Source organism: Xyrauchen texanus, chromosome 12 (assembly GCF_025860055.1).
Source record: "Xyrauchen texanus isolate HMW12.3.18 chromosome 12, RBS_HiC_50CHRs, whole genome shotgun sequence".
NCBI lineage: Eukaryota > Metazoa > Chordata > Actinopteri > Cypriniformes > Catostomidae > Xyrauchen > Xyrauchen texanus.
The window spans coordinates 47,068,278-47,084,449 of NC_068287.1; the positions used below are offsets into that span (position 1 = coordinate 47,068,278).

The following is a 16,172-nucleotide window of genomic DNA, read 5'->3' on the forward strand; positions in this document are numbered from 1 at the left end:
ACAGACATCACGCATGCTTCGAATGTGTGTGTGCAAGTGTATGAACCTTTGTGAAGAGTCTCCACCACTGCCAGTTTCTGAGCTTCAGGTAAGCAGCACAGTTCCTCTGAATCACTCTCATGGCCGTCAGCTGCTGCTGTCTCTTAGCAAATGCTCTGTGCAATAAAACACAGTTAAATACCACATGAAATCAAAATGGCTAAAAACGGGCCAATATAGAGCCCAACAGTGCCCCCTCATTTAAGTTGAGCACTAATCATAACGCTCACTTGCGAGCGACGTATCCGCGGCACCAGGCCTGGAAGTTGATAATGACATCGGTGATCTTCATGTCGCGCTCCTCCTCAAGGTGAGCCAGAACTCCAGCGCGGAAAAACACTTTACTCTGTCCGATCCGGAACAGGTTTGTATCCAGCTCCAGAGCTTTAATCTAAGATGAGGAGTGAACAAGGGTCATGATTATAATAAAACTAATAAACATGATATATGTAGTACTAAAGAGACGGTGCATTACACAGATGCTTCCACAGTTAAAGGGTCTTGATGCTTTTATAAAAATGCAGTAAATGCAATATAAGACACCGATGTTCAATAAATAAATGTATTTACTAATAATAAAAAACACTGAATAAATAAACAGGTGTGTATATAAAACCGGCTTAGTCTCTATTCAAAATAAGAGTCCTGAAATAAGAGCATTTCGTGCTTGTTCATAGTCCAGCATTATGCTATCTTATTTTTCTGATAATTATTGGGACTTTGGTTTATAATAAACATCATCAGGGATTGTATTAATGTTGGGCTCTTGTAGCTTCTATGTCTGTCATAGAAAGGAAAGTCTAAGAACGTTTCTTTACATTCTATAAATCGATTTTAGAAACTATCAGCTGATTAATCATTTATCGGCGGTATCGGCAAAATCCACTATCGGTCGACCTCAATTCACAAGCACAAGAACAGTTTTTAGCATTCATGAGGGCTGCAACGATTAGTCGATGTTATCAACAATGTCAAGAACAAAACATTGTCAACAAAGTGTTCATTTTTCGAATAGTCGTTTGATGTCATTTAATGTAATCAAACGACTTACATTAAATGTACATCACAAAATATGAGGGAATTGTAATGCAAAAATACAGAATAAGTAAATACAGAAGCTCTCTCGTTGTGGAATAAGTAGAGTTGGAGCTCTTTAAAGGAAACATCCCGATGGTACATCTTTAATGCAGTTATATTTAATGTGTTATAACTTTATTAAAGATAAAATAATACAGAATCAGGTCATATAAATAACTACAAACTCCAACTCTGTCATTTCTCTGTGCGGTCAGCGCCTCTTCTATGAGATGTGAATGTCCCGATCTGAAACTGCACCGGCTGATGCACACTCTGTCACGGGACACTCGTCCCTCGAGCGCACACACTTAAAGCAGCCAGACTATAATGTGATTGCTCGAGTCTTATTGCATCATAATATATGTGTCACTGTGTGTTTCATATCCTGAAGAACATTGGCTAAATTGGTTAAAGATGGACTGAAGTGAACAGAAAGATGAGTCTCTCGCCCCGTTATACACTGCAAAAATATATGTTTTTGATTTGATTTGTTTTGGCTTGTTTTCCAATAAAAATATCTATAACTCTATTAAAATAAATGTACATTTACTTTAGCAACTATACTGCAGAATAAAATAATGTTATCTGAGAATGTTGAATATAATATTAAAATACAAATATTTAAAATATCTAAAATCATTTTAAATAAAGTTGCATTGACCTGAGAAGCAGCATATGAGATATTTACACTTGCTTTTAGAAAATAGATCTTGAATATATGTATATTTGATCTTTACTGCACTAGCAGAAGTATGAACATGTGATAAATACATACAAATAAATACACTTCCTGTACATTTAAGATAAATCCTCTTAAAGCAAGACTAAATATCTTAAGTTGCTTCTCTATTAAATGTTTCTTGATTTTAGGAGTTTTAGACATTTTTAAATGGAAAACAAGACAAAAACACTTGATAACAGGATATTTTGCAGTGAATTTCTTTACTGGATTAATCTTAATAAAAGTTTTTTCCTTTAATTCAGTGAATGTCATTTAAAGATATTATAAAAAATTGATTTTGTCCTCTTTATTGTTAGTAAACGCGTTTAATACCTTTTAACTCGGGACACAAGCTGGATAATCGGTTAAGAGCGAATGATTAATCGTTGATATAATCGCAGAATAATAGTTCGATTAATCGATTATCAAAATAATTGTTACTTGCAGCCCTACATTCCATAAATCGGCCTATTAATCCATTATCTGCCTTTTCCACCACCGCCAAAATCCACTATCGGTCGACCTCCAAAGGAAAGACTAGGATATCTTATTATAATCGAAATCAATTTTATAAAACTACTGGCTACTTTCCACCTCCTTTAGTTATCGTATCGGCCGAAAGTTTATTGAAACAATGAAATCTCACCATCAGCACACAGGCCTGTTTTCCATCCATGAAGCCTTTAGGAATGGCGTTTGGTGTGAGGATTTCATATCTGAACAACAGCACAAACCAACATTACCATCACAGAAGAACTTTTGTTCACTTTAATACTTCGTTTGTTATAAGGAGTTCACTTTGGTTCTTTAACTTCACATAAAACAGTTCAAGAAACTCCAGCAGCATCGGAGCCGCTCACCTCTGTCTGAACTCCTGGAAGACGATGCGGTTCGGGAATCCCTGTCTGCAGATCCTGATGCCTTCCAGAACACCGTTACACCTGAGCTGATCCAGAACCAGATGAGGGTCCAACTTACCCGCCTGAGATCCAGAGAAACACAGTTAAATTAATGGGGGCTCTGGGTAAAATTGATTTTATTTGACGTAAACATATGAGAGAACGGGGCAATTATTGCAACTTCATGTAAAAGTTATTTTCTGAATTATAGTGTCTTTTAATTAGAGTACTGTTGTGTACCTTTTTCTCGTGATTGGGAATGATGCAGCGGACGAAGTTTGGGTTGGTGTTTCTCAGAGTGGCCATGAGTTTAGAAAGCTGCTCCTTATAGAGCTGGCCGACCGTCCGGAACATTCCCTTACGAGTCTTAAAAGCTCCTGGCAACTCCGACATACCAGCAACCTTATCCAGACCCACGATACGATCCACTGAGAGACAAAGAGGGTATCAATATAACGTCTAAACATGATCTCAGGCATGCAGTCTGATCACGGCGTGAACTCACAGACAATAAAACTTCAAACACACTTCAGCAATGGTGACAAACCACAACAGCTGTATGTGGGGGTGGCGGTGGGGATGGGACATGATGCTGGTGAAGAGTGAGGGGGAAAATCACACACAGACTAATGGAACCAACTCAATGCAGTGCAGGCGCAAATGTTTGTACTAATTAACTGTGCATTTGTCATCTTCATGTATGAGTATGTACAAGGTCCTCAAGTAATATATTGTTTTGGCAAATAAATTAAACAATTTTTAGTGTTGCCCAATATTTATTATGCTGTTTATATGTTGTTTGAATTCACAATATCGGAATGATAGTCTGATTCTGCTTTTGTCTTGAACAAATCAAATTTCAGAAATATAAACAAAATGGTTTACAAGTGTTTCATAATGGTTTTTGCAGTTTTGTATTGTCGTAACTCCAAAATACCATGTGACGACGCATTCCTGATGTGAAGCCACAGCAACACTAATCTAACGAACAAATAACGATGTTCCAATGTTTTTGCCTGAGACTGATTGTACAATGCACCGAAAATCTGATGACCAAATAACGATGTTCCAATGTTTTTGCGCGAGACTGATTATTGTACGATGCACCGAAAATCTGACGAACAAATAACGATGTTCCAATGTTTTTGCACGAGACTGACTATTGTACGATGCGCCGAAAATCTGACGAACAAAATAACGATGTTCCAATGTTTTTGCGCGAGACTGACTATTGTACGATGCACCGAAAATCTGACGAACAAATAACGATGTTCCAATGTTTTTGCACGAGACTGACTATTGTATGATGCGCCGAAAATCTGACGAACAAATAACGATGTTCCAATGTTTTTGCGCGAGACTAATGTACGATGCACCGAAAATCTGACGAACAAAATAATACCATTTCAATATTTTTGTCATAGACTGACTAGTGTGGGATGCTGCGAGTGTCACAATGGCCTGCGCTATTTACCACAAAAATACAGGAGAAAACAAGCAAAATATTTTTTTTAAATATAAAGTATATTATAGATATACTGTATACATACTGAACATATATACAGTATATATAATTTGCCAATTAAATGCAAAAAGTTAGTTTTGAACCTTGTGTGAATGTGCGTAACTGCATTCTGGAGGTCATGTTTTACTGGTGAAAACAAAACTAAACCCATGCAGTTTATACCCATTTCGGCAGTACCAAAGACCAACAGCGGAGGCGCCAAAGCACACTATTACACAGAGAGACAGGGGAGGAGAGAGAGACAGCTCACGTCAGAGACGATATATCCATTAGAAAAACAAGTACACACATACAGGGCAGAAAACAGCAGGAGAAGAAGAACTCATACTGTGGATGAAGAGAGAATTTAAGTAAAATGACAGAAAATCAAAGATTTCACCTGGTTCTAAGTGAAGGAAAGGAAAGCGCAGATAGAAATAAGCTCTCTGACAATTCTGGAGCTCTGAGAGAGAGAAAGACGTACAGTAGAGGGGGGAGGACAGAGGGTTCAACGGGACACGTAAAGAACGGATGAATGAAGAAGAGTAGAGACAGAGGAACCGAACTCTAGAACAGACCGGAGAACAAATCCAGTAACTCTTAACATCATGTGGTTACACTAATGACAGGTTAACAAGGGGGCGGATCCAAAGCGCCACATCCTCCAGTTAGCTATACTGATTTCTGAGTATTGTTAAGGAACAGACCACTAGTGTCGGATCGATTCAGATCTATCGACTCACCGTCCTTCCACAGCTCTGAAACAAACTTGTCAGTGGATTGATTGAGCAGAGTGGCCACATTATCATTCAGCGGATCCATGTTCTTCATCAGCCACTCATCGGCCTTATAATCCACCTGACAAACAGTTAGAGACGGTTAGAGATCACAAAACTAAATCATTTTTACAACATCAATTCATAGAGTCTATAATCACCTTCCCAGCATAATGAATGATGCAGAAATCGGCCTCGTCCTTCAGTTTCTTGGGCTTGTGGAATTTGGGGTGTGTTCCCTGCTCCTGGAGAACCTTCTCCACAAAGCTCTTATCCGTGGCTTTGGGAAACCAGCACTCCTCGTCCAGCAGAGCCAGGATTCCCGGAGGACTCGCCTGCAGACGCAGAATAGGTTACCATCCAAGAAAGTAAAGGTTTAATGAAAATGGAACTGGTTCCGCGTGAGAACCAGTTCTCGATATTCAACTCTAGAAATCGTGTGAGCCACTAACAGGTTTCTCGATGAGGTCGATGCAGGGCTGCAGGTCCAGGCCGAAGTCGATGAAGCTCCACTCGATGCCCTCGCGCTGATACTCCTCCTGCTCCAGGATGAACATGGTGTGATTGAAGAGCTGCTGCAGCTTCTCGTTAGTGTAATTAATGCACATCTGCTCAAACGAGTTCAGCTGCGGACACAGACGAAAACAAACACAAAACGCCACCGTCAGTGCAGGAATTATGGACAATCGCAACGCAAACACACTTAAAAAGGTACATCATATTTTTGGTGATTTACAACAGATTTTTTCGAAGTATCCAAGTATGTGAACTCTTAGATAAGCAAACATGCAAACATGAATGTAGCGGTCTCGTGGTGCATACTTAACGTGCATTATTGCAATAATGACGCGGTAATAAACCTCAGTCCTCAAAGGGGCAATAGAGTTACCTTTAAATGTCTGTGACATTAAACTGATTGTGTTATAATCCAGGTATCTAGCTATAAAAATTGACAAACCTTTCAAAAAGTTAGTCGACTAAAATATTTTGTAATTTAGGGCTGCCCCCTAATGGTCGACCAAACGTTAGTCGATGAGAAGAGGCTTGGTCGACCAAGTTTTAATTAGTCGATTGGTCGCAGAACAAAAAACTCTACATGAAGTTGCAAAGTGGCGAAGTCTGTGACGGACAGATAGTAAGTAGTGAAACATGTTAGCAGTAGCCTAAAGTTAGCCACTAAACATGGCCGCTCGCTCTAATGGTAACCTAGATAAATGTGCTCTATTATTAGGCGAACATCAAAGTGTTCGTGTGGAAGCTAATTTAGTACCGCGCTTACTACATGACATAAACTTAATGTGCATTTCTCTCTATAGGCGCATCCACTATACTGATGACGAGTCGGCGTCATCAACTTCATCATTGCAGACGACACAGAAAACACTAGTTCATTAATAAATTATTCAAATGTTCAGACAGTTTTCTTTGTTTTTTTGACACATTCATAATCATTACTTTTGCTGGTGCGCTGCGGCAAACTCCCCCCGTATATATTTAAGTAATTAAATTAATATCATAAACGTGCGACTAGTTGACTAACGGCATGTTTAATGAAGATCTGATTGAACTGTTGCTGTGCCGTGACATTATTTGATCTGAAAGAGAAAATGGACCATAAACGACGACAACTGACACCAATGACTGTTACCGCGCCCCTTGTGGCAACACTGAGAATGCAACGCGGTATGAATTGCATTTTGACACATTTCAGAACGACGTGTTGTGTAGCTTGAAGTGTTTGTTCACGTACTTGCGTCAAGCGTGTTTCAGGTCACTGATGTCTTACACCAGAATTATTCTTCACAACACATTTCGTATAATCATGCCGTCTCGTTGTACATACTTAATGTGCGTTCTTGCTTTACAATGGCGGTAATAAACCTCAAATGAGACGATAGTGTTACTAGAGGTAGACAGATATATCGGTTTCACCGATTAATCGTCCCGATAGTCGCTTTTTGGAACTATCGGTTATCAGCAAACATCTGTGCCGATACATTTTATAAAATTTCATATTTTCGATATATTTAATTATACTTTAAAGTCCAGCGATATGCACCAAATATAAATTTTTTTGGTTATTACTGGGATTTTTGATGAACAATAAACCGCATATGGGATTTTATTCATTTTGGACTCTTATGGTGCGTTCACATACAACACGAAGAAAATTTTCGCCTCACATTGCTAACGCGAGTTTGACCGCTGGATTATAAATATGTGTTCAAACTCGCGTTCACGCAAGTAACGCAAACCCACAAGTATTCCCGCTTCTCTTCCGGAAAAGGACGGGAGGCGGGGCTTCTACAACTTGGTTCATAGAAAAGTAAAACCAATAGCTGGAATCAAGTAGACGCGCATATTTTCAGAAATTACCAGGAAGTCCAACTTCCTCGCTTACCTCCAAGCGATGTCTTTATTCCAGATTTCTTCTGCAACAACATCAGTATGTCAGTGACATCCAGACAAGCTCAATGCTGATAGGTTTTTGCGACAAAGCGTCATGCGGATTTGCCTTGCGCGAATAAGCGAATGAAGCAATTTCGCGCGTTCGAGTCTCGGCATTCGCGCAACCCGGCGCAAATTCGCGTCTATTCGCATCTTTGCATTGACTTTGTATGTAAATCGCGTCGCGCAAAACGCTCGCTTCACGTTGTATGTGAACGCAGCATTATTCTGTGCCCACCATAGTAAGAAAATAATCAGCTGATTAATCGGTTATCTGCCTTTCCCACCACCTTAGTTATCAGTATCGGCAAAATCCACTATCGGTCGACCTCTAAGTGTTACCTTCAAATGTCGGACATTAAACTGGATGCGTTTTTATGCCGGTAGTTCGCTATAAATATGTCTAACCCTAAATGTAATTCCTGAAATCTTGCCAATAGTTATTGCATTCGATAATTGTGCTGAACATGTGAAAAATGAAGATTCAATAAAAATGCACGGCAATGTCTGCTATAGCGCCCCTTGTGGCATTCTGTATCATTTTAGAACGACGTGTTGTGTAGCCAAACAGTTGGCATTCAAATTCTTGCCTACGGTATGTTTTAGAGGTAGACCGATATATCGGTTTGGCCAATTAATCGGTGACGATAGTTGCTTTTTGGAACTTTTCGGATTGGTTATTGGCAAAAACCTCTGGCGCTAGTTTTTATTTGTACTTTTCCTCATCAATAAACCTAATCTTGTGAAATATATTAACTTATACTGTATACCCTGTATACAAAAACTCTTCATCTGGTGAATATATAGGCTATAAAAAGCTTAATTTGTTTATTCCTCACATATAGAGAGCACTGTAATGGAGCCAAGTCCCCAGTGAATTTTGGGCTAGTTTATAGTTAAGTCCTATCGGCCTTTCCACCACCTTGGTAATCGGTATCGGCAAAATCCACCATCAGTCCACATATAGCATTTTCAGGTCATACTGTAGATGTCAGAGACCAGAATTATGGCTCACAACACATTTCGTTTCGGCATATCCCATTATCGTAAAAGTGGCATTATTCGGCACACCAAGATTAAAAACATTCTGCCTTACCTCAAAGATCTCAAATCCGGCGATGTCCAATATGCCGATGAATGACGCGCCTTGACGTTTGGTTTTATCCAGAGCTTTGTTGATACGCATCACCAACCAGCGGAACATCCTCTCGTAAGTGGCTTTAGCCAACGCTTCCACGGCGAACTCCGCCTGCTCCTGCGTCTGCGCCTTCTGCACGTAATCACGGCCCACTTTGATGCGTGGCGAGAGGATGGCGCGTGTGAAATCAGTCACGTTCATTCCCATCAGATGAGAAACCTTCTGAGCAGCTGTCCGGGGAAAAATCATACATAAAATAAACATGGATAATACAGTTGACTAGCATACGGAACTAGCTTAATTCTGGCTACCGTAAGATACACTAAGTCTTATGGTGGTCCAGCTGTTTTTTTTAACATAGTAGCTGGTTTGTTGAAGGTTTAAGATGGTCTACCAAGCCAACCTCGGCCCCACCCAATTCAGTTGATCAACCACATAGACCAACTTGGACCAGTTAATGACCAATTTCTGTTTGTGACGTCAAAACTATTCTTACCAGTGTCATCAGGCATGGAGGCCTGGTCAGAGTGACGCTCCTTCTTGAAGCTCATATTACCCAGCTGTAGTACAGACGACACGACCCTCAGAAGACCTGAAGAGGGTGCGCACAAATCACAGCAACACAATACATTTATAAATGCACCTCAAACACGCTGCGGATCATTTTATTGCCATGTTTGCAGTAGTATCCATTTACCGGTCTGTTCATCTTCAGGAATACCCATGATCTTCATGGACTCCATAGTCTCCACATACATGTCTCTGTCCTGCTGTCCCGGGATGGTCACGTTCCCATTGGAAAGGAACCGATATTTGTTATAGTTCTCCAGACACAGTTCAGCTGAATGCGATAGTGAAACAAATCAAATCTATTCTTAAACGCTCAACCACAATGAGGTCTCATGCTTATTGCTATTAAATCAGTTTTAATCATTTATAAACCCAAAACATTGGGCCGGATGTTCAATAAGCACGTATAACAGCAGTGAATGTTGATACTCACAGCGCAGTTTGTCTCCCGCGCCGGAGAGCATGTAGTAGAACAAGTGGAAGGTCCTCTCTTCTTTAGCTTGACGAATTGCACGAGATTTTTCCAACAGGTCTGAAAGTTATCGGTCAAAGACAAACAACAGGACCGAGGAGCATCGTCCAATCACACTACCTTCACATTTTTAAGTATCATAATAGCCCTGGTCCAAAATCTTGTGAGCTACCTTGCTATTGAATGCCAACATAGGGTGCTACCTTCCAAGACAGCAATCCTAAATGAATAGGAATGTTCCACATAGGAAGCGACTTGCACTACACAATACAACAGACTAGACAGCGGTCTAGTAATTCGAAACCCCCTGCTCTAAAAGCCCATTGGAAATACCGGAGGAACCCATAGCGAATTAGCCTTCATGTTATGGGTGCAGTCTGACGTCACAGCTGAACAGCTCTATAGAGTTTGATGTTAGCATGTTGCTAAGCTAACAAAGCAATACTCCAATAAGCGTAAAAATACGTAGCTCACAAATATTGGCTAAAATGATTTTTATAGATGCTGTTTGCTATTGAATAAACTATATCTTGAATTTTAAGATTACATTTCATATCCCTGCTGGAAAATCCAACTTAAACTGGTACTGTGTTTTGGAATATGGTAGCTGGTGTTTAGCTGGTCCAAGCTGGTCTTCTAGTGGTCCAAGGTGGCCTTCCGCTGGTCCAAGGTGGCCTTCCGCTGGGAAATCATCTTGGACCAGCTACCAGCTGGACGTACCTGCTCAAGGTGGCCTTCTAGTGGTCCAAGGTGGCCTTCTAGTGGTCCAAGGTGGCCTTCCGCTGGGAAATCATCTTGGACCAGCTACCAGCTGGACGTACCTGCTCAAGGTGGCCTTCCGCTGGTCCAAGGTGGCCTTCCGCTGGTCCAAGGTGGCCTTCCGCTGGGAAATCTTCTTGGACCAGCTACCAGCTGGACGTACCTGCTCAAGGTGGCCTTCTAGTGGTCCAAGGTGGCCTTCCGCTGGTCCAAGGTGGCCTTCCGCTGGTCCAAGGTGGCCTTCCGCTGGGAAATCATCTTGGACCAGCTACCAGCTGGACGTACCTGGTCAAGGTGGCCTTCTAGTGGTCCAAGGTGGCCTTCCGCTGGGAAATCATCTTGGACCAGCTACCAGCTGGACGTACCTACTCAAGGTGGTCAAGCTGGTTTTTGGAATGGTAGTTGGTCAACCAGCTATGAACCAGCTCATGACCAGCTTGGACTAGTTCCCATGTTCCAAAACACAGTTACCAGCTTAAGCTGGATATTCCTAAAGGGATAAAGAATATATAGGATGATATTTTATATTTTAAAGCAAGGTCCCTTATAAGGCTGCATTAGGTTACTTTAAAATGCTTTCTGGACAGGCAGATCACAAGGTTTAGACACAGAGTTTATATCAGCTAGCTCAAGGATACAGGTTTCGATATTGGCTCCAACGATGTATCCGTTAACGTCAAAGTTGATTCTAATGAATTTGCCCTAAAACATAGAAAAGACGAATGTTGAATGAGATGCATTTACAGTCAGAATATACAGAAAGCTCGTTATATCAGAGCAGGTCTTACGAATCGTGAAGAGTTGTCATTCTTCACAGTCTTGGCATTACCGAAAGCCTCGAGGATTGGGTTAGCTTGTAGTAGCTGCTTCTCCAGCTCGCCCTGGTGGCCAGAGAATAGTTTTTTAGTTTGGGTGCATTATAGTGGTTCAAACAATCGAAGGGAGTGGATCAATTTTGATTTTCACTTCCAATGCAAAGCTCTTCAACAAACCTTTTCACGCACAGACGAGCACATGGCGTGACAAACCCGGCCCAAGAACACCACATAGATAAGCACAACTTGACCCCACAAAACATATTTGGAAAAAACATAGCAAGCATGGCCCAAGGAAAGATACTTCCACCAATGTGAGCAGCCCATCACCTCTGAAAACAAAACATTCATGCTGGAATCTCAACAATAATCTCATACAACCATGTTTGGGATAAAAAGCGCTCCAATGGAGGTGCATAAACCTACGGCTCGAACTTCCATTTACTTTAAAGAACACGTACATAATGAAACAAAGCTTTACGTACAAAGAAATCTGTGGTGCACCATTGATAACCACGGAGAGCGATTAGAGCGAAAATTTATTCATCGTCATTTGACGCAGACATGTGATCCATTCAACCAAGATGGCGGCCGACATTGGACGAGCGACTTGTGGAGATCGTCAGTGTGGACGAAGAGCATTTTGAAAATGCTGTTATCAAATGTATCCGGATTAAAGCGGATGTAGCCTAAGAGGCTAATGAGGGCTGTCGATTAAACATGTTAATATAGTGCAATTAATTATATTAAAAATGTAATGTTATTAACGCAATTTGTAATGATATGCGTTTTGGTGTGCAGCGTGCAAGACCATCCTGACGCGACTTAAACGTAAGTGATTGCATCACTAGTCTCATGCAACATGTGTTTTGTTTGTGTAGTTATGGATATACTTTATATTTTTAAAGTTTATTCACAGTGCTGAATGTTGGCCTGCTAGACTTCCACCGTAAACACATTTATTTGTTCCATCTTTACAAATTGAGGGGTGAAAAGCATAATTGACAGCACGTCACAATGTTTTACTTAAAGGTGCTGCAAGTGATTTTTTTTTTAATGGAAAGGGATGCAAAACATTTGACTGCACCCTGAAATATATGAATGAAATAAGTGTTGTGAGATCTCACCGGTCTCTTAAAAGCTCTAGAGTCTGTAAACAGCAAACAGAAATGTGTCCACAGATAATGACGATTTCTGCCTGTCAATCACTTTGCGTGTTGTCATGGTATTGAAGTTGCAGTGAATTATTGAGGCTTAATGCCATTTTTATTGCATGTTGTTCATAACCGTTGCCAGTTGAGGGCGCTATTGTGCTGATGTTGCTTTTGACAAGTTCTGCTTGAGTTGGTCTCAAAAGCTCATTTGGTATGTTTGGAGTGAGGGTTTTGGAAATGGGGGGCGTGGCTAATCCAACGGCTCATTTTGGGGAAATTCTAGAAATCGCTTCTAGCACCTTTAATTCCTGTTAAGTTGAAAACAAGTTTTGTACTAGCATTTAAGAGTTTTTTCTCTCTCTGCAACACCTACTTAAACTGCAGTAAACTGTTTTACGTGCGAGTCTTATTAAAGTCTTAATCACAGTGAGCTAAAGAACATTCCAGCGGCATGACCGGATGAGTCGCGTACACATCATCTCTGACACACGCACATGGCAAGCGTACACACAGATGACATCACACATACCAGAACAGATGTCCAACGGTATCTATATATAATCACACAGCAAACAAACATTCACAGCTTTCTGGGTGAACCGGTCAAGAACATGTCCATGTCAGGTTGGTGTGCCAAGCAGAATTTAGTTTTTAATTTGTCACTTTAGAGTGATCAGGACAGGCTCTTTAAGCGATTCACCCATCTGTTGCCGGTTTCATGTGTCTGATTGTTTGGCTACGGTTGGCATCACCCAGGAGCTTCAGAGAGACGACAGCGAGATGAGAATGAGAGATAGAGAGACAGAGAGAGATGACAGGAGAGATAGAGGATGTAACTCACATGTGACAGGATTGAACTGCCCTGTTGATGGAAAACAAAAACACTATAAACACACACACACACACACACACACACACACGTCACATTGACTCTGAGCCAAATTCACTGATCGGCCAAAAATCAGTAAACTAAAACACAACATGTGGGAAGTGCCACGAAAATCCTGAGAAGCCATAAAATATTTTCCCAAAAGTATTACATGTTATATTTTTGTTCAAATAACCCCTCTGTGAGGCACATTCCATGACTAGGGGACAATTCAGTGTCCCGTTACTCCTTTAAACAATGAACAATGAGCTGTTTTGTAGAGGGAAGCATTACATGTATCAGAAAATAATAATAACAACATGAAAAACGGCTGTTTTTAAGCATGTTAAAATGATTATTTTGGTTTTGACCATCTCAACAGTATCCAACAATTAAAATAACACAAAATGTTGACATCACTAGCTGAATTCAAAGTTCAACAAAAATATTTCTACCAACTTATTTTAATTATCAAACATTCGTTAAGCTCAACCACTTCAACCCTGTTACTGAAGTTATTACAAGAAAAACGCACAAGATTGTTCTCTTGCATTTACAGGAAATATATGTTTTTTTCAATAACATTTGGTCCCAATTTAGCAAGCCCCTTTAAACGACGGCTTCATTTAGGCTGAATTAGCAACCTTGTTACACATACTTGATGTATATTGCTAGAAAATCACTAAAAACACACAAATCAGGGTGTTTAACTGTATTCAGTTGTGTGTATATATATATATATATATATTTGAGGTAGACCGATATATCGGTTTTACCGATTAATCTGTGCCGATAGTTGCTTTGGGAAATATCGTTATTGGCAAAAATCTCTGCCAACAGTTTATTTTATTCCTGATCAATAAACCTCATGTGGTGAAATATATATATATATATATAATAAATATATTAGAGGTCGACCGATAGTGGATTTTGCCGATACCGATAACCACAGTGATGGAAAATGCCGATAACCGATTAATCGCTGAATATTTTTTTAATACATGTATTGATGAGGTTTATTCATCAGGAATAAAATAAAAAACTAATATATATATATATATTCAGCGATTAATCGGTTATCGGCCTTTTCCATCATCGTGGTTATCGGCAAAATCCACCATCGGTCGAACTCTAATATATTTGTTCATATTTATGTCCTAAACTTTGGTAACGGTGGTGAAATATTGCAAACCACATATAAAATTGAAAATAGCTCATTTAATATTTAGTTTGACCTCCTGAGGTGGACAAACAACATTTTCCGAAGGTTAAAAAAAAAAGAAATGTTTTCGGAGAGTTTCGAACCCTGTTAAGTTGCCTTATCGTGGAAGGTGCGAGGAGAAGGTAAAACGTTTTCGGGTTCTGTGAACGTTTCATCTACGGCTGAAAATTAGTATTTTAACATATCATCACTGGCTTGTCACATCATAATGGGTATTTGGCGACCGTTTCAAACAACCCCCTTAAACAAAACTATACTCCTCCGTCATGGTTTGATCTGATAAGAGGATGTGGAACCAGATAAAAACAGGGTGAGAACAGAAGAATGCAAAAGTACTGAAAAACTAAGAAAGTGAGAACTGACCTGATCTTTCTTGGTTTTGTGAGATGAGGCGACGTGCGCCAGATACTGAATGACTTTCTTGGTGTTTTCGGTTTTCCCTGCTCCAGATTCACCTCTAAACACACACAAACATGCACACGAGACGTCATACAGATCTTAAACGCTCAAAAGATCAAAAACACACAATGCTTGACCATGTGACTCACGTGCACAGAATCGATTGGTCCTCACGATCTGTTGGAAGATACACAAAAACATACTTTAATGTGAAACATAATATTCAGCAGGAAATAATGATTTTTATTCATCAGGATTTGACGGTTTGCTATGATACTATTAGTTAATATTAATGAGCTCCGCCCACACGGTCTTGGTGACATCAGCAAAACAGAAAAGTAAAAGGTTATGAAAACAGGGATGTAAGACTGGGAACATTTGTTAATAAGTAAACCGGGTCATTGTCTTGAATGTCATGTTGTCTTGAATGTTCTTGAAGTGTTTGCCGACAACGCTTTATTATGTTCAGTTGTAGTTTAAAAACAGAACTACAGCAGGGTATTGATACAGATTTCACCATGAGAGTTGATTTTGATTCACAAGCTCTTGATTCGATTAAAATGTTATTCATTCTGATTCATTTGGATCCATTCCAGATTCACAAGCTCTTGATTCGATTCCAATTTTGATTCATTTGGATCCATGTCAGATTCACAAGCTCTTGATTCATATTTTGATTTTATTTGATCCATTCTGATTCATTTGGGTATAAATTCAGTAATAATGTCCATTATGCAGCTAATGCTGTAAATGATTCAGGGAATCCTGTAACTTGGTAGTTAAAAGGTTCTACATTATGAAACGAAGATTACGCAAAATGAACAATAAGGACTGCAGTTCAACTGCTTTTTATTTAAATGGATATAATAAATCAAACTTAAACTAAAGTAACTACAAAAGTAAACTAAAGTAAAAGCAATCAAATCTATATTTTTACCCGACTGAAGCATAAACCTTAACATTATTGAATCTAGCAACACTGCGTTCTTTGTCATCTCAAAGTCTAATAAAAAAAGTGGACAAGGAAAAGCAGACAGAACATGTTTTAACATGCATTCATGTCAAACTAATGAGATTTCTCATGTCAGCAGCAGTAAACAGTGTTCCCTTGGGCAGCGCTGCAGTAATAACGGTGCAGGAATCAGGGTCAACGCTCGCTGCAGGAGAGACCGGAGAGGCGTATTAAAGCCTGACGGGGGGCTGCGAGTTAATGAGTTCTCTCAGAGCCGAAATCACCAATGAACAAAGCTTTATGAGTGCTCAAAGCTGCAGAGAGTCTGTACATGGGTATTTCTTTAACTTCAAGGGTTT

General features: G+C 39.9%; 1 protein-coding gene across 2 annotated transcripts in view; it reads right to left on the reverse strand.

Annotated features, from left to right (window-relative positions):
- The window catches only part of LOC127652409 (myosin-9-like), a 49,260-nt gene that overhangs the window by 13,975 nt on the left and 19,113 nt on the right, over positions 1–16,172 (reverse strand). Inside the window, exons 4-20 of one of the 2 annotated variants that reach the window (XM_052138531.1) lie at positions 15,011–15,038; positions 14,826–14,919; positions 13,214–13,234; positions 11,192–11,284; positions 11,042–11,105; positions 9,606–9,704; positions 9,300–9,443; positions 9,099–9,194; positions 8,561–8,832; positions 5,469–5,642; positions 5,178–5,351; positions 4,984–5,098; positions 2,977–3,164; positions 2,698–2,819; positions 2,484–2,553; positions 270–430; positions 47–155 (exon numbers count right to left, since the gene is read on the reverse strand). In XM_052138531.1, the coding sequence (XP_051994491.1) occupies positions 47–155; positions 270–430; positions 2,484–2,553; positions 2,698–2,819; positions 2,977–3,164; positions 4,984–5,098; positions 5,178–5,351; positions 5,469–5,642; positions 8,561–8,832; positions 9,099–9,194; positions 9,300–9,443; positions 9,606–9,704; positions 11,042–11,105; positions 11,192–11,284; positions 13,214–13,234; positions 14,826–14,919; positions 15,011–15,038 (2,024 nt within the window). The remainder of the gene's footprint in view (positions 1–46; positions 156–269; positions 431–2,483; positions 2,554–2,697; positions 2,820–2,976; positions 3,165–4,983; positions 5,099–5,177; positions 5,352–5,468; positions 5,643–8,560; positions 8,833–9,098; positions 9,195–9,299; positions 9,444–9,605; positions 9,705–11,041; positions 11,106–11,191; positions 11,285–13,213; positions 13,235–14,825; positions 14,920–15,010; positions 15,039–16,172) is intronic. The other variant, XM_052138532.1, reaches the window with a different exon arrangement.